This window comes from Pongo abelii, chromosome 2, assembly GCF_028885655.2.
Source record: "Pongo abelii isolate AG06213 chromosome 2, NHGRI_mPonAbe1-v2.0_pri, whole genome shotgun sequence".
NCBI lineage: Eukaryota > Metazoa > Chordata > Mammalia > Primates > Hominidae > Pongo > Pongo abelii.
In genome coordinates, this window is record NC_085928.1 from 74,112,850 (window position 1) to 74,136,261 (window position 23,412).

Sequence of the window (23,412 nt, forward strand, 5' to 3'; positions counted from 1 at the left end):
GAGCTCCTTTCCACTCACTCATAACCTCAGAGGAGACCAATAAACAGTGAACAGGCTTGCAAATATGTTTGCTGGGCCCGGTCCTGCATCAGCCTCTGAAAACCCACGCTAAGAAAACAGAAAGCTTTAAAGAAAATTGAGCTAAAATAGAAGTTATCTAGCATTTCAGTAGAACAACTTTAAATCTTCCTATCTGCTGAGACAACTATCTTTACTAACTGTATTTGTTTTTAGAAACAGAACTAGGCAAAAATTATTTAGCTCCAAGAATGTGGTTTCACCTACATTTTATAGGACAAGCTCATCAGAACTCAATAGCAAAGTTCATTTTTTAAAAACACATTCTGACATGACCAAATTATACAACTTCAGTCATTACAGAATAATCTCAGTGATATATATATATATATATATATATATATGCACACACACATACACACACACACACACACACACACATATATATATATACATATATCCCTCCACTGACTCTGCAATAGCTTCTGTATCTTCTGAGTTGAGTTTGCTCTGTGGTTGCCAGTGTCTAACAGTAAACAGCCCCACTGCATTTATTGGCAATTACTGCTGAAGGTCACACATCAGCAGCGAGCCTAAATTCCAGGAAAAAAAGCAGCTCTTATGTAACTGCTGCCTAAACACTGGCAGGTACCCAACCCAGCAGTTCACAGCAATGTAAAAAAGTAGGACACCTCCACCCTGGGTTGGGCGTCATGAGAACGCCCCCTGAAGGTGAAATTTAATCACTCTGTGTTTCTCCTGTTTCCCCCATCCCTGAATTTTACAATGGCATCTTTTGCCCACAGAAGCAGCTCAAGTAGAAGTCGAGGAGTTAACATATGCAGGCTGCAGCCGCCCTGAGTAGCTGGAATGTGAATTTAGCTTTTTTGTTGCAATGCAGGAGGGCAAAGTTGCTAGCGGGCACCAATGGCTCCAGAGATTCCACAGTTCCAAGGAGGCAGTGATTCAGTGGGAATCACATCTCAAATATGTAGAAACAGACACGTCCGCTGAACTACAGTACCTGCTTTCTAAACACACCAATCCTTTCTACAGACACATCTATGAAAACTAGGTGGACTACTGTTCTGCCCACCACCTCGGGAGTACTTCGCCAGAACTATCCGTTTGATTAGTGCAGCACTTTAAAGCGTAGGAAAGTAATTCACATAATTACCTGTTGGAGCCACTCACCTGTCGTCACCTGATCTCCTAAGCTGCTACCTGGCCTCCCTGCTTAGGTAGAAGTCCCCGGATTCCATGAGCTTCTCCTTTCTAATGTGTCTCACAGTTGAGAGCTGTCATCTTGCATGAATCGGTATTATTATCCCTTTGCCCCCACAAAACTGTAATCTACAGAATGGCAGACACTGTGCCCATTTGGGGCACCACTGTATCCAAATCCCCCTGGATGTAACAGGCACTCAAATATTAGTCATATAAATGAATGTCTTTAGCACCAGCTGTTAACTGTTTCAAGCCAAGAATGGCTAGAGGAGGGAACTTTCTGGGGTGATGGCAACATTCTGTGTCTTGATTTAGGTGGTGGCTACACAGGTGTACACATGTGTAACAATTCACCCAGCTCTGAGCGGAAGGTACAACAACACAAGGAGTTTCCCTCTCTCCTCCACCCCATCTGTCCCCCCCGCCCCAGCCCCAAGGGATTAAGAAAAATCAGGGGGTGAGGATGGAGACTCTGCCTCTTTGTTTGCCAAAAAACAAACAACCCCTCCTCTTCCTGGTTTCAAACAAAATTTTATTCTAGAAGGCAGCAGGGAAGACCCCATACCATGCACTTTTCTTGCAGGAAATCTACACCTCTGTCCTCGTTTCACCCTGTTTTCTCAGAGCACTGACAGGGCCTCAGTAGGCGTTGTACTTTTTTTCAAGTCATTAATTGCACATCAAGTGGCCTCTAAGATCAAAGCGTGGTGCCCCTTCCTCAGTGGGCCACTGGGCAGGCCCTACACAGCCTTGGGGCTATTCCCCACCACATTTAGACTTTGGAACATGGGTGTGCAGTTCAGATGTGAGGCCCTGCTCTAATTCTGGGCCAGCATGAATTCTCATTAAGTTTCTGCAGAACTCCAGCTATGGGCTGCAGGTTTCCAGGAGTACACACCGGCAAACAACTTGGTGGGGGAGAAACCACAGGAGCTGTGGTGGCTTCCAGAACAGCATCAATTGTAAAGGCCAAGGAGGCATCTCTGCTGAGAGGGCCAGATCCACCAGCCTGAGGGGCTGGGGACAGGGCATCGGGTGTCCCGGCGCTGACAGTTGCCAGGGGAACAACGCAGAGGGGGATCCACAGTTGCTTCTTCAGGGAATTTTCAAAGAATCTGAGTGGCTGCCAGAACATTCCTCTTTTATAAACAGACAGTATTCTATTTCCTAGAGTATAATTATAAACACACCTGCTCCAACTGTGGAATCTTTCCATAAGTGAGCAATAAACTTCCAGCCAGGAGACCCAAGTTCTATCTTGAGCAAGCAAACACATCAACTGATTACTATGGTGCAAAACAGTGTATTAATAACACCACAGACTCTGATTAGGGAAGGTTTTCCTTTACCAACTTAATTTGTACTTAAGCAAATAGAAACTCAACCTCAATATTTCAGAGGAAAAATTTAAATCAGTGAGGCATTTACAACTCTACGTAGAAACAAGAGTCTTAAAGGGTGCCAACATCAAATTCAGCACAGAAGTGATTTTTCTGGCATACAAATAACCCGGAAGAAGGAATGCTAAACAGGAAACGGCAAAATTCCCTGCAGTTACAGCAGTTAATTAAGTTGGTGCACTCCCTTTTGTTTTTCTCACCTTCTAGTCTTCCCAGAAGGCATGGCCCTCTCACCTGCTCCTGTCTACTTAATATAAGGAAAAATCTGTGCTTATAGAATTGACTGTGGTAGAACAGTAAGCACGTCGGGAAAGCCAGCCGTGTGTTTGTCCTGATTTAGTCACTGTCTAGCTGTGTGAGCTAGGACCAGTCACTTAGCCTCTCTGAGCTCCATTCCTGAGGCAACTGTGCCAAATTCAACATAAGCACTCATGCTGCTTTCTGTTTCAAGCTTGTAATTCAAACCCTCCTTAGGGATATCTGAACCATTTCTTAGTATTCCTGAAATTACGGTGTATTAATTAGAGTAGATACTAGAGTAGACAGCATGTTCTATTTGGTAGCTCTATCTCATCTAAAGGCATTAGTTGGTCTACTAAAAGAAGAAACAGAGATCTGAAGTAGATCAGAGAAGTGACTTTTAAAAGACAAATTAAGTTTTAGTCCAGCTTGCTTGATTTCCCAACCAATTAAACCCTCTCAATTATGTACATGAATTCCCCAAATTAAATTTTGCTGGTAGCATTTACCTAGCATGTGTCACAACTTAAAAATACAGCAAGGAATATTGAAAAAATGCACAAAACAGAAAACATTCAAGAGGCCCCCAGATCCCAAACAAAATGACCACTAGTCAGTCTCCAGGGTAATTCTGGGTAAGGGAAACTAGCTTGATATGTAAGTACAGAAGCCACTGGATGATATTCAAATTCTGGATCTATACATAGTTTTCCTAGAAGAGAAGCCACGGATAGAGTACATTTCTAACCTTGCCGGTGAGCCTGTGGAGGGAAAGTCTCAACTAGCATGTAGGAATTCACATTGCACTTAAAAAAAAATTTTATATGAACTCTCACACTCAATACTTTTCAATACGTAGACCAAGAGAGTAATGAGTTTTCCTTTTCTACTACTTCCAAATTATACCAATGCTTTTGTATCTTTTTGTATCAGATGCTTTACTCACAGATAGAGAAGTTCTTTAGGCCAATTTCAAAACTGACTTTCAGAGATAGGTTAATGGCCAGCGTCAACCACAAATTCAGTTGAGATTTTAGACAGTGAACAATTAAAATCTTATTGCAGTTTAGAAAGTCTTCATCTAGACTCAGATGAGATCTCCAAGGACTAATGGCAAACAAACTCATGGGAAATGCTAACACAGACACGACAGACTCCACTCACTCCCAGAGGGCACACCACACAAAGCCAGATACTCGACGCTGTGAGACTAGAGGAAGGATCACAGGGCTAACTGGGAAGGTGTCACGGAAACACCACCATGAGACATGAAAAACAAAAAACAACAAAATTAGGACCTCAGCATTATCCAATTCATCAATGGAAATTAGCTGGAAAAGAAAAAAGGGGAGAGAGAAAGAAGGAAATGTTAGGAAAGGAAATACAAGCCAGCCAAGTTTACAGACTTTACTGTTATTGCTGACGCTTTCTCCTTAAAGCCTTGCTAGATGGGTAACCATCCTAAGAGGCTTGGGCACTTAGGACACAGCCAGAGCTCACAGTGACATCTGCTCAGGACCAAAATGGACACGATGCTGCCATGCTTTATTCACATGTCAGGCATCAGACCTCGCAGGTCACTTAACCACATGTGCAGACAGCCATGCACTTGCTTGTGGACATGAAAACATGAACCGAGCTGGGAGCAAGGGCAAATTCCCAAAGGTTTTTTTCCGAAGAGGGTGGGAAAGAGTAGAGTGAAAGACTGGAGTAGAATTAGCCCAGTTTAGAAGAAAATTCTTTCCTTAGCTTCATTTTATGACTCAGTGGGGGTCAGAAGCTCAAACAGTACCAGCTGTAACTTCAGCATCTAATAAGACCAGCATATCCCCAGCCTGGTCCTGTAGATGATTAAAGGAAACTATATTCCCTCTAGGATGATTAGTGCCAACTCAAGTGATATTAGTGACATGGGATTTATCAGCATCGTGTCCAAGAAAAACAAAAGCACGAGAGAAGTATCACAATTATGCTTGTTTAAGGATAGATGGATGATCCTCAACTGATTTTTTTATTAGAATTTGTTAACATTTAGTATATTTTGCAAATTTAAGTTGCTGTCAGAAACACTAGTAGCTTGAAATGTTAATATTTTACTTACCTGGAGCAAAGACGCTTTGGTAATTAATAGGAGACTGACAATTTGTATGAAATGAAAACCCAGGCATTACCTGAGGTCATATACTTTCTAGTACTAAAACAACTACTACTATTCAGAAGGGAAATGGATTTTAAATACATTCTGAGATACCCTTTTACATTAATTCCTGGCCTCTGAATTTCTTTCCAAAGCTCTTTGAGTAATAACTTAAGTCAACAGCAGTTTAATAATAAAAACCTACAGTAAACAAAAGCAGTTATTAATAATACATAAAATAATTATGTTTCCTTCTCAGGCAGGGTCTAGGGGCTTGAAGATTTTCTGAGTTAGAGAGTCATTCAGATTAAATTTTAGAGCTATTTAGCTGTGGGAGGTTATTTTCTTTTCAACACAGACATGGTTTCAACTGTAGATTAAAAGCAGAGATTAGTAGGCATTGCACGCAGAGTGTTTGTAAAGTCCTGATATAATTTTAAAGTTTATTAACTTTGAAAACACAGGACCAAAAGACACTATAAGCATCATGCAAAAATGTATTTCATCATTATTTTGGTGATAATTTTAATATTTATTTTATATTTAACACTCTGAGAAGTATATGCATTGGTGGTCCTTTGCATTTTAGAGACATAAAAATTAAAGATTTTTTTTTATTCCTAAGTGGTCATGATTAAAATCTCCGGCCATCTTCTTCAGTCAGCCCCTACCTTTCATCATATGTGATAATTTGTTTCATTGTTGTTTTGAGATGGAGTCTTGCTCTGTCACCCAGGCTGGAGTGCAGTGGTGCAATCTTGGCTCACTACAAACTCCACCTCCTGGGTTCAAGTGATTCTCCTGCCTCAGCCTCCCAAGTAGCTGGGATTATAGGAGTGTGGCACCACGTCAGGCTAATTTTTGTATTTTTAGTAGAGACGAGATTTCTCCATGTTGGCCAGGCTGGTCTCGAACTCCTGACCTCAGGTGATCCACCCACCTCGGTCTCCCAAAGTGCTGGGATTACAGGCATGAGCCACGCTATCCGGCCATGATAGTTCTTGAACAGGCACTTCTTGGGGACACTGGACCCAGACAAGTGAACCAACCACTTGTTACTCACTAGTCTGATTCCTCTGTGTGGGAACTGACCAAAACTACAGGTTTTGGATGACCTTGGGACAATCACACTTTGTAAACATACTTGGCATCTATTGGAGAGTGTTTTCAACTGTGTGAAAAAATCAGCAATGAGCTGAAGACTAGATGTTTAAGTTTTGATACATTTAGTGCTGTCAGGGCTAATGCCCACTATTGTTTACATAATCATGTAACATAAAGGAAACTTAAAGGTTCAACCTGTAGGTGGACCTCAAAACACTCAAATGGTGTCCATCTGTTCACTGATAATGCAGTGGTGAAGAGCTAGGACTCTAGGATCAGACTGTTTGGGTTTGAATGCCAGGTTCCCTTATAATTAACTGTGTAACCCCGGGCAAATTCTGTAGCTCTCGGAGCCTATGTTTTCTCTTCCTTGCGTATAAAATAGTTAATGACAATAGTGGTATCTATCTCCGAGGCTGAACTGAGATAAAGCAGATGTGTTTAGTATAGTGGCTAGCACATGACAAGAGGTCGATCAATGTTATCATTGTGACTTATGACATAATCTAGGAAACTAGTGAATATCCATGACTTTTAAAAAGTGTAGGTCAGTCTTACAGTGATTCTATCATGTTTTAGTCTATTTGGTAATATGTGTGACAGTTCTTCATGGCTTTTCTTCCCCAAGGCAGGGAGACCCATACAGGCATGCCAAAGTTTTTGAACAGGATAATAAAGAATGATGTCAACTTTCTTTTTCATCTGTGACCTTGACTAAGTACTAAAGTTGAATGAAAAAGTAAAGATGGGTAAAGGTACCTAAGTCTCATCATCTTTAAGGATTATCGCTTAGAAAAAAGGCAAGAAAACCCAGCCCACACATGGTGGACACCACCTCAGGAGAGGCTGGAGAGGACACCGCACAGGGATTTGGGAAACCCAGACTGTAGTCTTGACCTCATATAGACTTCACATGTGACCTCGGGCAGTCTCTCAGCTCTTAGCCCCAGCCTCCTTGTATGCACAGGGAGAGTTGGAAGAAGCCATGCCAAGGCCCCTCCAGATCCGATTCTTTGGCAGTGAAGGCTCAGGAGAGGGCAGAGAAGCAGAACAATTCTGGACATCACCAGGGAAGTGTCAGTCATGGGACCAGCTCCATAAGAGGCCACTCATCAGAAAACAGGGATGGGAGGAGGGAAACGGCCTCCACACTCGCCATGGTGTCGTCCTCAGCACCCAGGCCAAAGAACACCTCATTTATTATATTGACTCAAGCCAACTGGTGTGCTTGAGAAAGCTTAGTTCTTTGGCTCCGGGTTATTTCTGCCCTTGAAAAAGTCGGCCTGCCCTGTGCGTCATGCTTCTTTAGTCAAACGGGGCAGCCAGTAAACCATCAAAAAGCATCTTCAAAAAGCCTTAGTGAGACAGACCAAGTGAATACCAACTACCAGGTCAGGAGACAGAAATACTTTAGTGTCCCTTGTTCTCCTTCTCTCTCTTTTGAAGTTCAATTAATAGGAATGGCTAAGTAGCATTTCCCGGCAGTCAAGCATTGGGCCAGAAGCACGACAAGTCTTGCAGGTTTGGAGTGGCTTACGTGGGTTTCTAGAGCATCTTCCTTGCTTTCATGGCATTTTCCGTGCTGGTCTATAGTTTGTTCATGTTCATGGATGGGAACGACAGCCCTAACCAGACTGGAAAGAAATGCCATCTCTTCTCCAAGCCTCTCTGCTTAGGTATGACTAATTCCTTCACCAGCTGAAAAGGATTTAAGCTAGACCCCAGGAACCTCTACAAAACTGTTATATAATTTACTCTTTCCAAGTGATCTCCTTTGAGGGTCCTCTCAACCCTATGCCCTTTCTTTCTCCATGAGCTTTATAACATGCATTACGACATTTCTCATGTGGCATCCCCTGGGGTCTGGGATGCTCTCCCAGTTGGCACTAATGGGTAGGGGCAGGGAGCAGGGCAGCACACCTTCCACATAGCCTCAAAGACCCTGACATACTTGTCCGCCATGCAATAGAGGCTCAGGAAACTCCAGGACAATGCTTCTACTTTCCAGGTTATAAAAAGACAACTGCAGGGAACTGCATGTATAATCACAACTTGTAAGTCACTAGAATAGAGGCACCAAAGTTTACTTTAAATACCTCGGTTATGGAAAGAAATAGATATTCCAAATAAGAGAAAATTGTGGTCTCCAGATTTGAAAAACCAGGTTTTATGCCCATGGATGCAAAAATATTCACTCAGCTTTGGTGGATTTAACCTTTTATATGGAGAGCAAGTTTCTGTAACTAGATTCATATTTTATAAATGTTTCTGGAAACTCACTTTAAGAGAAATGAAGATCTTGTGAAATAAATGGTTAATATTTATCTGTCTGGTAAGTGTATTCTCTGCCATCAGCCTTCCCCCACACCCCCTGCCTTTTTTTCTTTTCTTGTTTTTAAGAGCAAGACCTACTAGGTGCCTATACAGGTATGAACAGGCCATCCCAGCACTTCTCACCTTGCCAGGGGTCTTCACTTCTATCATTTATATTTATAAACTCTTGTCTGGCAGGTTTGCTCTGCAAAATTCCGACTGAGTTACAGAAACCTATGTTCTAATTAGTTTCTAAAAATGTAATGGAGATTTCTAGTCATGGAACTGCTTGTTGCTTATAGATTATGCCCCACGATATAAACTAAGAAACTACAAAATCCGTTTTCTGTTTTCTTACCCAAGGAGTCTCACTAGTAACATTGCTCTAATATTAATGACAGATAGGTTAGAAAGCAACATTCCTGCGGACATTTATACTTGCGACGATCTGGTTGCCAACATCGATTTTGACAAGGCAGGCTGATTTAATTATCAAGGCTTCTTCCTAGATCTGAAAAATGACTTACTGGGTATTTTGATAAGTCAGTGATATCAGCATATTCACCTACTCAGAAATTGTTGCTAAATGTAGCTAGCTGACCATTAGTGAACATTATTACCTTCAAATGAAAATGAGTGAGATTTAAATTCGTGCCCATCATTTGTTGCTGGGGGCTGAAGGGAAAGGGAATGAGATTGTTTCTGTCCTGCTCTGCCCAACATCAGAGGTGTAAGGAATGGAGCTGGTATATCCTTGTTCACTGCATATACTAAGAACAATCAGGTCACGGGACTGTCCATTTCCCAATCTCCCTCAGAAGTGGTGACGTGTATGCCTGCCTTAATTGCAGTTAGAAGTGGAGAGCGTTTCTTGATGCACTGAAAGGACTGCGCAACATCTCATCTGAACAAGGCAAGTAAACCCACAGGTATGCTTAGCTGAAACCTAAAAATCAGAAACGCATACTTTGATACACATGAGGCATTTGCTCCTCACTGGGAATTTAAATAGATGGAAAATCTTGCTATTACCACTTCTCTGACATTAGATTATGTGGCAAGCAGCCTATAAGAGACGACTAAGTATATTTGACTTTTAAAAAAGACAGTCATATGATTTAGCTCCCTTTAAGGGCTGGATAAACAGCTTTTTCTTTTACTTTTTTTTTTTTTTAAAAAAAGCTAGCCCCTCAGTCAGTAATGCCTGAGCTAAGGTGGATTTTTAAAGGTCCCGCCCTTCAGTTTCATAGTAAAACCTGGTTTGACCATGAAAATAAAATGCAGTACCTTTTCTCCATAGCCTCTATCTTTGGTCATCATTTCCCTCAGGGTCTGTAGGACCTTAATGCAGAGCTTCTCTTCATTTTCTTCTAGCAGCTGTTTTGTATGCTTTATTAACCTGAATGGGGGGGAAACCATGGATTACTTCCTTGAAGCTAACTTTCAATTAAAAAGACTTCACAAGCAATTTATTTTAACTAGTCCGTTAATGAACAAATATTTATTAAGAGCTCTCAGGTTAAACATACTTCAGGGCATTCCCTGCACTGAGAACAGCCAGTTAGCGACTGTGTCTCAATAGTGACACCTGCTGGTAAATCACAGCAAACAGGCTCACTGGGCAGGAGTCAGCCACATACAATGGAGAGATTATATGGAGAGGTGAACCGAGACAGAGGTCCACTCAGACCTGCTCGTTTATAAAGCGTGGCTATTTATCCACTGAGAATTGCTGGTAAAATGGGTCAAATATGCCAACACTGTAAAACAAAAACAACTCATGAGGATGATGGTTGAGGCCAATACACACAGTTCCCTTATGCACAAGCTTGTCCTTAGAGGGGCCCAGAAAAGTAAGAAACTCATGGGCAGAGTCCAGCCCCAAGCTAAACAAACAACTAATCCTAGGGTAAAAATCTTTTTTTTTTTTTTTTTTTTTTTTTGAGACAGGGTCTCGTTCTGTCACCCAGGCCAGAGTGCAGTAGCGCGATCTTGGCTCACTGTAGCCTCTGCCTCCTGGGTTCTAGTGATTCCCCTGCCTCAGCCACAGAGTAGCTGGGATTACAGGAGCCCGCCACCATGCCCGGCTAATTTTTGTATTTTTAGTCAAGATGGGGTTTCACCATGTTGGCCAGGCTGGTCTTGAACCCCTGACCTCAGGTGATTCACCAGCCTCGGCCTCCCAAAGTGCTGGGATTACAGGCATGAGCCACCGCGCCCAGCCTTAGGGCAAAAATCTAATGGAGATTTCTAACCATGGGTCTGCTTGTTGCTTACAGATTACGCACAAGGCATAAACTAAGAAATTACAAAATTGTTAGGAAAAGATGGTGAGGTCATGATAGATCTGAGATTTCTGAGGGCTGAGGGATCATGGCTTTTTTATGTCTGTACCACAGCACACAGTGGGTGCACTGTAATGAATGAATGAATGGGCATGCAGTTAAAATAAGAACTTCTCACCAAAAAACAAAGCAAAACAAAACAAAACAAAAAAGTGTCAGTAAGCAGGATTTAATAGACAAACTTACTTTGGGGAGGTCAGAACAGGACTTTAGCACATGACCTTGCATTCATCAAAGTTAAAAAACAGGACAACGTCTCCTTCTTCAGGAACAAAAGCTTTGTGAGGTCATCAAGGTTCTGGCAAATGAACACCCCAGAGAGAGAGGCCGCTTACTTGCAAATGAAACCGCCACTTTCACATTTCCTTCTGGCATCTGTGTTCTCTGGGAAAAGCAGCTCGGGTCTGTGGAGAACATCCACGAGCACAGATAACTCTGCCTGCACCAGGGGCCTGAGACGGTCCTCCAGCGCGGAGACGATGTCCTAAAACGGAAACACAGCCTCAGTCAACGGCTCAGGCAGATGCTGACCACAGGAGGGTGAGGACATTGATTTCTGCCCTAAAACACTGATGCACGGGTAGGCTAGGTTAGAGTAACTTTAGTACTCTCTGGCATCTCAAATTATTAGACATTGCCCAATGGTTACCTGAAACATTAGCCTCTGATGCAGAAAACAAAGTGAAAACAAGTCAACTTTCCCACCACCCCTTCTTTCAAGATGGCCTTATGCTACTCAAGGTACCATTGCATGTAGCTTAAAATATGACGCAAAAAATCAATGTAACAACATGGAAAGATGTCTATGATATGGGCATAACAAAGGTCAAACAATAATAATCCAATTTTTATAAACATGATCAATATCTAGCTAAAGGATAAACATCAAATATTATTAAAACATTACTACTGGTTTTCTCTGGGTGGTGGGATTACAGGTGATTCTAATTTTCTTCTATATAGAAATATTTGTCAGTGTTGTTTATTTTCAATGAGCATGAATTATTCACATAATAAAAAGTCATACAAACATGAGGACACCAATGAATGAACATGCTGTATCAACATGCTAAATACATGTACCCTGATAGCATGATGGTCTTCAAATGCAAAACACATAGCTGTAGGAAAGGAAAACAGAGAGAAGTTGAAAGAGCAGCAAAACCAACACAACAAACACCATTTGAAGGCAAATGATAGAAAACAGATGAGAAATTATCTTCAAAAGATGCTAAAGCCTGCTCTATGGTTTGGTGACTCAGAACCTGCCTAGAGGCATGTTGGCTAAGACAGGGGCCAAACACAGCACGTTGGATAATACAGGAAGGCCTGGTTAACCAAGGACATTTGCATGGGAAAAGCTGCTTAAATTGGGACCCAGTTGGGATTGAGAAAGAATTAACTAATCTTTTATCCAGAAACTAATGACATGAAGATAATTTAATCTTAGATTTAACACAATTTGAGTGATGAATGTAATCACTCAATAAGGTTTAAGATGCATAAAGATACATGAATCAATCAAATAATTTTGAGTGGGGCAATTTTCCCAACAAGACTGTATGACAGTACTTTGCAACATCCCTTAGTTCATATTGACTTTCACAGCACAGTCAAAAAAGGGTCATTTCTGCAAAATTCTGAGGATCTTATCAGTTCCCCCTATAGCATCCCTTTTGGAAGCACCCAGTCAATATTCTCTTCAATAGTTACTGATCCTGACTCTGGCAAATCTTTGTCTACAGTATTTACACAGGATTAAAGTCGTTCTTATCATGTTCATGTGTTTCATAAAATCCTGCATCTTTTGCACAGTTTGAACTTTACATTGCAATTGATTTGCATTGTATTGTCAAATGTATAGCATTCAGCAATCAAGGAGACATCAACAAAGATGGCAAAGCAATGGGTGGGGAAAGATGCTAGCATTAAGTGAGAGGGATGTCTAGATGGGGATTAATTATAGAAGTGGTTGGTTTGCGAGTGAATTTCTTATATTACGACTTTTGCTGCACTAGGCAATCTCATAAACCACAAAAACTCAGACAGTAAATAATTGGATCATGCAAACCCTTTAAGCCACTGGCCAAATCCTTAGAACAGTATTGCCCACCCATGTGTTTCATTTAATTTCCCAAGAATATGCATAATAAATCTAAGAAGAGCACAAGAAACCAGCATGTTTGATTGCAGATAGTTTGTTTCATTTGAGCAGGCGAGAAAATACTGTATGCTCATGGAGTGAGGAGTCTACAACATCCCTCCTGCCTTTCTAAAAGCATAGTGGGATCAGGAAGCACTCCATCAGGAATCAAGAACTGGTTCTCTTTGTTATTTAAGAGCTGGTTGTGTTATGATAAAGGCTGAAATTCTTAACTTGACCCGAGAAGTCCCGCCAGCCTCCCCAGCTTCCTGGCTCCAGCCACACTAACCTTCCTTTGCTCATAAGAGCAGGGTTTCATAGGTCAAGTTAAGATGCACGTTTAAGTGTTTAATACCCATCTAATATGACTCTCCCTTTTAACAAAGGGAGAGAAGATCTCTTGGTAGATGCTAAGAAAAAAAGGAATAATCTAGCTGGAATTGAGTAATACTTTCATTTTCATCTTCTTTTCTGTATAACGGTCTTTACACATGCTGTTTCCCTCCCTTTTATTCTTTAAGTCCTACTGTTCTTTCTCATCTTGGTTCAAAATGTTACTTTCCTCAGCAAGGTCTTCCTTGACCCTCATCCCTAACCTCAGACAAAATTAGTTTCCTCATCAGTATCTTTCAAGCGCTCCTCACTTCTCTGCACTTCTCACTTGTCCCTCTCACCATTTTATATTTAAAATTAATGTCTCTTTCTCCCTTCCGATACTTGAGATACTATGAGACAAAGATCATCATTTCTGGTTTTGCTGACCACTGTATCCCCAGAGCCTAGCATGGAGCTGATGAATGATTTAATGAATTCATCTGTCTTCAAGTAGGTTGTGTAACTGTACAGAGACTCAGTAACTATTACAATCATAGTAGTAAACAACAGTAATAATAGTAATAATAATGATAGCAGCCCTCAACTGAGTGCTCACTACATGCCAGGCACTGCTCTATGTGTTTTATGTGTACTCTATTTTCCTAGGATGGCCATACCACAATATATCCTGTCTTTCACATTCTTCTTACAATGTAACACTGACATCCCTTTCACTGAATGATGGTCTAGATTCCCTCCCCCTGAACTTGAGTGAACCTTTGAGACTGCCTTGACCAACAGAGTACAGTAAAAGTGATGCTATGTGACTTCTGAAACTAGGTCATAACAACAATAAAGTTTTCACTTGTCTCTCTCTACACACACTCATCTTCGGACCCAGCCGCCATGGTGTGAGGAGGCCCAGGCTACATGGAGATGTTTCAGTTGACAACTCCAGCTGAGGTCCCACCTGACAACCAGCATCAACTGCCAAATATGCGAGTGAGCAAGGTGTCAAGATGAGTCCAACCGCAGTCACTATCTGACTGCAACCCCATGAAAGACTCTAAGCAAGAAATAGCTAGCGGAGCCCAGTCAACCTCCGGAAGAGCAAAAGAGAATAAGGTAATTGTTGTGATTTGCTGCACGAAATACAGGTAACTGGGACATATTACCAACTCTCTTAATCCTCACATCAACCCCATGAGGTAGGTGCTACTATTTTACAGACTAAGAATCTGAAGGACCAAGAAGTCAAGTAACTTTCCCAAGATTACACCATTTCTAAGCGGCAGAGCCAGGATTTAAATTTAACCCAGGCACTGGCCTGAGACTACACTCTTAAACACTGCTTGTGGGCTCATTCAAAGGATCTGCGATTCTCAAACTGTGACCTATGTACTACCTGTGAGAGCATCAACTGAGGTGCTTGTATAAAAAATATGTTAATGTTAAGATGCATGTTTAAGTGTTTAACATCTAATACTCACTACTCTCCCCTTTAACAAAAGGAGAGCAGATGTCTTGGTAGATTCTAAGAAAAAAGGTATATAATCTAGCTGGAAGTAATACTTTTGTTTTCATCTGGCTCATTCTGATGTAAAATTCTTCTCTCAGATATCACCGCCCTTGTTCACCTGCTGATTCAAGAGGCTAAATAATCCCAGAGTGATGGGAAAAATGGAACATTTATGCTCTTACTCTAAACATCCTCTGTAATACTTCAATATTTCCTTCTAATAAGAGGAGAGTCCCAATTTTTCACCAAGAAATCTGCAAATCTAGGAGTAACCTTTAAAGACCATCACTTTTTCAGGAACTTTTCTATTCCTAAGTAACTTCCCACTCCTGGCCCTACATATATAACATTTGACTATTCGTTCACCACACTGACATCTTCCTACGGCCCAGCTTAGATGCTCTCTGGCTCAAGGACGCACTGCTGTATGTGGCAATCACCTGAGGCCAGGCTAAGCATCACTTCTCTCAACACCAGACATTACCTGCAATCTCTCAATGATATTCCGGTAGTCTCTGGAAGCTGCCAGAACAGAGTCCCTGCGTGCGGCATTGCGGGCTGAGAGCCGCCAGTTCATGGCTGTTTTCTGCACAATGTTGTGGGACTTGAGAAAGAGGTTGTTAACTTGGCTGTCCAGGTCCACGGGAATGGCAATGGCCCGGCTCTTGGCTGCACAGGAGAAAGATGAGTCGTGAGCCTACAACTTTTATGGGGGACACCCTACAGATGGACGTAATGCCCTAGTCCCCATCCAGCAGGTTTTTCACACCCAGAATGGGCAAGCTTGCCTGGTATTGAGCTTAAAGACTGAGGAGCTCAAGTCAACTTTACCATCTTTCAGGTCAGAGTTTCCCAGTGTGAATTCTGGGGGGAAGCAGTTCTTAGGAATGTTAAAATGCTCTCAGGTCATAAGGCCAGGGCATGTCAGAGTTAAAGTTCAATGGGTTTCCTCAATGAATGGCTTCTTAGGGTCACTGAGGTGTTTGTGTATTTTAAGAATAATCAAGACAGGGAACTCGTTTGGCCAATGAATCGTTTGCTAGTTATTTTTCAGGTTTGTTCAACAATCTACAAAAATGCTGGGTTATCCCAAACATAATCCTAAAGGTAGCATTCACAATGGCATAAACTCCTCTTTCTGGATAGGTGCTTCTTTCTTCCTCTTAAAAAAGGAGAACTCCAGTTTAAGCATGAGACAAACATCAGTCAAACCCATAGTGGGAGACACTCTACAGGACTCCTGACCAGTACTTGTCAAGACCGTCAAGGTCATAAGAAACAAGGAAAGGCTGAGAAATGGTCACAGACCAGAAGACACTGGGGAGACATGACAACCAAACGCAAGGTGGTACCTGGACCAAATCCTGGAACAGAAAAAGGGCATGACAAGGGACAGCAGTGGGAAAAGTGGTGAAATTCGAATTGAGTCTGGAGTTGAGGTAATAGCACTGTACCAGTGTCAGTTTCCTAGCCTTGACAAAGGTGCCCTGCTAACGTAAGATGCTGGCAACCGGTGACAATGGGTGAGGGATTTGTGGGAACTCTCTGTATTACCCCTGCTACGGTCCCATAAACCTGAAATTATTCCAAAATAAAAGATTTTGAAAAGGAAGATAATTAAGACTAATAATCATTCCTTTCCATATGGGAAAATGTCCAAAAAACAACGATTTCCTGTCTTCAATGCTTCAAAACACTAGAAGCAAAGAAAGTACTCAACTATCTAATTGTAAAAACAACTCCAACATCCTCAAAGAGGAATCTGAGAAGCAATTATTTAAATCCCATTTAAAAACACACACACACACACACACACACACACACACAATTTAGGGGAAAAAAAACTATAAGCCAGCCAACAACTTTCTAACAGTCTAATACAGAAAGTGGGAAATTTGGAAAAATACAAATAATAAACAATTAAAAAGCAGGATGCACAGGGTACGCTCATCACAGCTAGAAACTCTATGCCTTGGATACTCATAAGCTAAACAACTAACACAGTGGGCTCTGGGTGTGGTATTAGTCATGAGGAAGCAATCCCCAAGAGACACAGAGGGGACTCTGGGTAGTGCTGTTTTCATGTCTTACCATTCCACAGACATCAACTCTCCTTGTCTTTTTTCTTATCACTGCCAAGACAAATGGAAAGATTTCCCCTCTCTAATGAGCACTGAGCTACTAGTCAAGTCAGCCACTTGCTAAAATATTAAACAAAAACTAACCTCTGTGGCAAGGACTTTCTCCTACATTTCCTTTGGCCTCAACAAGCACATCTTTTTTTTTTTTTTTTCCAACTTTTATCTTAGAATCAAGGGGTACATGTGCAGGTTTGCTGCAAAGGTGTATTGCTTAATGCTGAGGTTTAGGGTATGATCAAACCCATTACCCAGATAGAGAACAGAGTACCCAACAGGTAGTTTTTTTTTGTTTTTTTTTGAGACAGAGTTGCGCTCTTGTTGCCCAGGCTGGAGTGTAGTGGTGTGATCTCGGCTCACCGCAATCTCCACCTCCCAGGTTCAAGCAATTCTCCTGCCTCAGCCTCCTGAGTAGCTGGGATTACAGGCATGCGCTACCATGCCAGGCTAATTTTGTATTTTTAGTAGAGATGGGGTTTCTCCATGTTGGTCAGGCTGGTCTTGAACTCCCAACCTCAGGTGATCCGCCCGTCTCAGCCTCCCAAAGTGCTGGGATTACAGGCATGAGCCACTGTGCCCGGCCCCCAACAGGTAGTTTTTCAATGCTTTTCCCCCTTTCCCCCTCCAGTAGTCCCCCATCTTTACATGCACGTGGACCCAATATTTAGCTCCCACTTTAAGTGAGAACATGTGGTATTTGGCTTTCTACTTCCACATTAGTTCACCAGGCACATTCTTTTTGATAGATAATCCTGTATGGAAAAAGTATAGGGTCATCTGGGAATTTCCTTGTAGGGCCCTGTTTCTAAGATATAACACAATGAACCTGTTGTGTATATATTTTCCAAAACCTAATTTCTTACTGTGAAATACGGCCACACCAATAATAAAAAGACATCAACACCTACCGTATGAGAGTAAAGGAACTGGGCAAGAGACTACTGAAATCAGGCAACAGGTCCTAATAGATTATACATATCTCCCAAGGTATATCCAAACTGACTTGATATCTTACCTACACAATTGACACTTGCTGGACAGCCACTAAATAATGCTGAGAACTACACCTGTCTTGCTCTTGTTGTTACTGTCTGCAAGGATCTAAGAGGCCACTCCAGGCAGGTAACTCTCTTCTCAACTTCAGGCAGGAAGCTTACCTCTTTGCACAGCATTAATAGGGGGTGGGGAATGGGTCAAGTCATGGAGTCTGATAAAGTCAGGATGAAGGAAAAAGAAATTTTCCTAACTTCCTTTCAAAGGCTGCCTATGAGAGGCGGGACAGGAGGGGAGTCACAGAGGAAATGGAGAATCATTTCTCCTCAAGGGGAAGAAGGGAGCAGTGTACCATTTCTGAGAAAGGGTGTTCCTTAGGATGTGACAGGTGCTTTCCAGGAAAAAGTTTCCATATGGTCAAGTACATTTGCTGGATTAAACAAATTAGTTTCTTGAATGAGGGACTTCCCAGGGCCTTGAATAAGCTGTATGTATCGTGACTTGCCAAAGAATTGCCTAACAACCATGGAAGCTTGTTTTTCTAGGCCTATCTGACTTAGGACTCACTGGCTCTTCCTTTAGGAAATGCTGGCTTGGTAGGTAAAAAAAGAACCCCAGCAATCAAGAAGACCTTGGTTCTGGGTCTGGCTCTGAAACTTCCTGTCTGTGTAACTTTAGAAGAGTTGTAATGAGTGCTCAATAAATGTCAGCCTTACTACTGTTAGACAATTCATTTTCATCATGTATATCCAAACTGACTTGGTATCTTACCTACATCAGACAGCACCCGAATACAGCTCTCCACGGAGGCTTTTTGGCTTGGCATTAACCAGTTGCAGTGGTAAACCCTGAACACGCCTTGCAGCAGTTGCACAAAGACAGGTTGGCGAGTCTGCAAGAAGCCAAAAGAGGCAATGTGAAAAACAGATTTTTATTTGTAGACTACTGATGATCTGATCAGAGATAGACATTGTCTTGAACCACTGGACCCCAGATCAGAGATAGACATTGCCTTGTTAATGGACCCTGAGGCAAGCGTGAGAGGGGATGCCTGAATAAGAGTTAAATTCCATAAGTTACCTAGCCAAGGGAGAGCAACTCAGAAGCATTTTAGGGCAATGCATTAACTTGATGCTATTTTAACTAAGTTTGAGCACAAGAAGGAGCAATGGATCCACAGTTCAAAGACTGGTATTCTTATCCAGTTACCAAGCAGCTGCATGACTTTAGGCAAATTACTTCACCTCTCTGAGCTTCAGTTTCATCCAATGTATAAAATAAGTGGATTGAGGCAGACTGACCCCAAAGTTCCTTCCAGACATTATATCCATTGAGTAGAACCCATGTTTTTAATCAGCAAAAACAAACTGATAAGTGGATCTCACCTAGAATGCTACTTCTTTACTTCTGGCAAGGTCTTCAATGACATAAAGATAATTCGGATAGTTACTCTTTATAAATATTCATTTATTATGATGAGTACTTGGAAGTTACATGAGAAAATCTATTCCTTTCTACAAAGGTATAAATTTATACTCATTTTAAAGTAAGAGTACTCAAACATCCACTGAATCAATTTGACACTGACTTTCTGAGTACACTAAAAAATTATAGTTTTGGTCTCCATTCAAAGGGTAGCTTTGGACCAGCAAGGCAAAGATAGATAGCGTGTATGCTGCGCTATTCAACTGGTCTTTTCGTTTCAGAGAAGACAACTTGCATAGCCCCTCTAAAAACAGCGGAAGTTAATATAGTAAAGAAAAAAGTATTGAAAACCCCCAAAGAGGTCTCTGAGATGAAAGAAAAAAGAAAGCGTCAGGGGAGAAAGGAAATCTATTTTAAGAAAATAAAAAAGATTAATTAAAAATTCAGAACCTCCCTGATAAACATGGTTCAGATAATTTCCATTTATTAAGGGCATGCTATGTGTGAGACATTTCACATATGATCTCATTCAGGCCTCAGTGAACAATTCTGTGACTTGGAATTACCTTCCCATCACACATGAAAAACAAAGGCCCAGCAAGGATAAAAGAAATTATCCAAAAGAAAAGAGAAGTGATGGCAAAGCAGGAAGTCAACTGCAAGAGTCTCTGATGGCAAACCTCCATGCTCTTTCCATGAAGTTCACCTGGGAACCAGAATCTCATTGCCTTCTTCAGGAAGTACTTTCTGTCCTATTCCCTGCAGCCACCCAAGATAGTAAGCTGTGTTCCTAATAGAGGACAGGAGCAGAGGCAGCCTGGGAAACTGGCAGGGGAAACCTAGGATTTAGTCCCTGAGTTTTGTGGCTGCTTGTTAGCTCTGGAGCTAACTCAAAGGGCCCAATGAGAATGGTCATTTACCCCAAGCACTTCCTACATGCCAGGCTCTGTGCTAAGCACTTTATACATATTTAGCCTTCACCATCACCCTGTGAAGTAAGCAGTGCATTATTGCCCACCCTATTAGCCAGTAAGTGCTGGATTTGGGATGAGAACCCAATAGCCCAGCTCAAAGAAAGCAGTGTCTCTTGACTATAAATTCCACTGAACCCTATTCCTGGAACAGCTGATCTGCTCCTATTTGACACCTCCGTGTACAAAAGATGATTAAATGGATAAGAGTAGCTGCCTACTAACTATCCAAATGCAAGGGGCCATCTGGTGGGATATGGTTTGGCTGTGTCCCTACCCAAATTTCATCTTGAATTGTAGCTCCCACAATTCCCACATGTTGTGGGAGGGACCTGGTGGGAGGTAACTGAATTGTGGGGTGGGTCTTTCCCATGCTGTTCTCATGGTAGTGAATGAGTCTCGCATGATCTGATGGTTTTATAAAGGGGAGTTTCCCTGCACAAGTTCTCTTCTCTTGTCTGCTGCCATGTGGGACATGCCTTTCACCCTCCGCCATGACTGTGAGGCCTCCCCAGCCACATGGAACTGTGAGTCCACTAAACCTTTTTCTTTTGTAAATTGCCCAGTATCGAGTATGTTTTTATCAGCAGCGTGAAAATGGACTAATACAGGTGACATCAGCTCACTCAACCTCTTGGAAGAGCAAAAGGACATGATGGCTCATCATCTGCTTTTTTCCTAAAATCCTCCCCTTTCTTCATTCCTGAGGTCCCACAGACTCCCAAATCACATCCTGCCTGCATGAAAACTCCTGACCTTCCTCTGCCTCTTTTACATCCCATCCTCCATTATTTGTGTTCTCTCCAGCTCCCTTTTCATTCACCACTTCATTTTCCTGGCTAAGGCTTCAACCAGTACATGTTTATCTCTGGTCTTTACCACTCTCCTGAGTCTCATTTATTCATTTGTTCAACAAATTAGCAACTTGGTGCCAGTCACAATGCCAGGTACAAGGGATAGAGTAGTATATGACATGACCATGCACATAAGGCATAACTTTGTCCTCATGCAGCTTATAGTCTAACAGAAATAGCACAGGCTACCATTTATTAAAGCACCTACTCTGTGTCAGGCACTGTGCTAGGTGTTTTATAAATGTTATCTCTAGGATTGGAGGGCAGGGAAGGAGAAGACTGGAGGACAAAAAAAGCAGAAAAGATTTTAAGGAGAAAATCAACAATTAACAGAACCATCCAGCATAAGGAAATATCCCCAGGTACTTCTTTACCCAAGAAATCCCATCAAAGCTATCTTCCACCAAGAGAAATGTATCTTTTATTAATGCTTTGCAGACCAGTTCATTTACAGTTGCTCACTCCCAAATTCACATCAAGCCCAACTGTGGAAGGTGTATCGTGAACATTCTGCTTGACGTTGGTATTTCTTACCTGCAAAGTCGTACTCTGGTCTGAGAAGGGAGAGCTGAAGAAAGTAGTAACAATACTCATGACGATTTCGGTGACATACTTCTCCAAAATCGAGTCTGCATGTTTCCTGTCACTAGTGTTGTTACAGGCCTGGAAGACAAGTGGGTATGTTAAGCATTAATCAAAACCTACACCAAACATTAAGAAATCTGCAACTCCCTCCTGTGGGTTACTTTTAACAAATGAAAGGTAAAGGCCTGCTGGCCAATATTTCTCCCCTTAAGGAATCATAATAATAAAATATACATCATGAAAAAAAGAGAAGCAGATCAGCTTGGATATCATGATGCAAAATCACAAACATTAAAATGGGTATGAGACCAACAAGGCCACCACTTGCAGCTTCCTGCGTGTGTCTGGAAAATCCAAAACCCTGAACAGCAGTAAGAAGCATAGTGTCTACAGGTGTCTTAAATTTCCCCTAAAAGAAAACTGCTCTCCTGAGCAATCCATTCCTCGGGTCTAGACCGTGGTTTCCTCATCCAAATAGTCAAACATGTTACTGAGGTCCTGTGGACCTGACCGTCTCCAATACTTTTTTTTTTTTTTTTTTTTAAGATAGAGTCTCACTCTGTCATCCAGGATGGAGTGCTGTGGCATGATCTTGGCTCACTGTGGCCTTCATTTCCCAGGTTCAAGCAATTCTCGTGCCTCAGCCTCCCAAGTAGCTGGGACTACAGGTGCCCACCACCATGCCCAGCCAATTTTTTGTATTTTTTTTTTTTTAGTAGAGATGGCATTTCGCCACGTTGGCCAGGCTGGTCTCGAACTCCTGGACTCAATGGATCTGACCACCTAGGCCTCCCAAAGTACTGGGATTACAGGTGTGAGCCACCACACCTGGCCTGACCATCTCCAATCCTACAACAATCTTCCATTCAATTAAAATCTTAGCAATACACCACATTGTTCAAAATAGCAAGCCATATTTCAGAATAACTGACTATACATGTTTTGGGGTGAGGAGACACCTACGATTTCACCTGTACTCTACTTAATTCTGCTGCCTAGAATAAGATTTGCCATTGAGAGGGTTAGCACATTTTTTTAAAAATCAAGTTTTATTACTGAATTCATTAGTTCTATAATTTAAGATATAAAATTACTTATGCTGAAAAGAATGAAGGACATAAAAATCAAGTGTTCTAAGAGACTCTCATGTTCTGACCTTAAAACTAGACAGTCTTGAGAACATATTCAAAGAATGAAATTAGTAACTGATTTTACAGCATTTCTAAGTAATTTAATGCAAGGATCGGCAAAATCAGGGCCGGTAATTATCTTTATTATCCAAAAAAACTTTATCCATAAAGTAATTACCCAAAAAAACTTTATCAATAAAGTTTTATTGGAACACAGCCAAACCTACTTGCCATGGCTACTTTCATGCTAGAAGGGCAGAACTGAGTAGTCATGAAAGAGATGAACGGCCCACAAAGCTGAACATATTTACTATCTGGTCCTTTACAGAAAATTTCACAGAGCACTGATTTAAAGAAATAAAGCAGGCCTGCCATTCCAAGCCAAAATCCCTAGGCTAATGCGATTAAAAAACTAGGAGGTGTTTGAGATTTTTTTAAAAATATGTCTGTGAAACCAACACCTGACCAAATATTACTAAATACGGTTCTCACTCAGAAGGAAAATAAGTTCTTACAGGCTTCTTGTCTCACACTAGTAATCGTACAGTCAAGCAG

The 23,412-nt window shown here is 41.6% G+C and overlaps 1 protein-coding gene and 1 long non-coding RNA gene across 5 annotated transcripts in view; one reads left to right on the forward strand and one right to left on the reverse strand.

The window, feature by feature from the left end:
* ITPR1 (inositol 1,4,5-trisphosphate receptor type 1) overlaps positions 1 to 23,412 on the reverse strand; it is a 354,448-nt gene that overhangs the window by 125,821 nt on the left and 205,215 nt on the right. For all 4 annotated transcript variants that reach the window (XM_024244292.3, XM_009238773.4, XM_024244293.3 and 1 more), the window contains 5 exons: positions 21,677 to 21,805; positions 18,664 to 18,784; positions 15,246 to 15,430; positions 11,120 to 11,268; positions 9,727 to 9,838 (listed from right to left, as the gene is read on the reverse strand). In XM_024244292.3, coding sequence (XP_024100060.3) covers positions 9,727 to 9,838; positions 11,120 to 11,268; positions 15,246 to 15,430; positions 18,664 to 18,784; positions 21,677 to 21,805 — 696 coding nt within the window. The remainder of the gene's footprint in view (positions 1 to 9,726; positions 9,839 to 11,119; positions 11,269 to 15,245; positions 15,431 to 18,663; positions 18,785 to 21,676; positions 21,806 to 23,412) is intronic.
* LOC129058542 (uncharacterized) lies at positions 11,105 to 16,376 on the forward strand. The gene is made up of 3 exons (XR_008523710.1): positions 11,105 to 11,324; positions 14,144 to 14,367; positions 15,908 to 16,376. It is a non-coding gene; the product is annotated as an uncharacterized LOC129058542 (long non-coding RNA).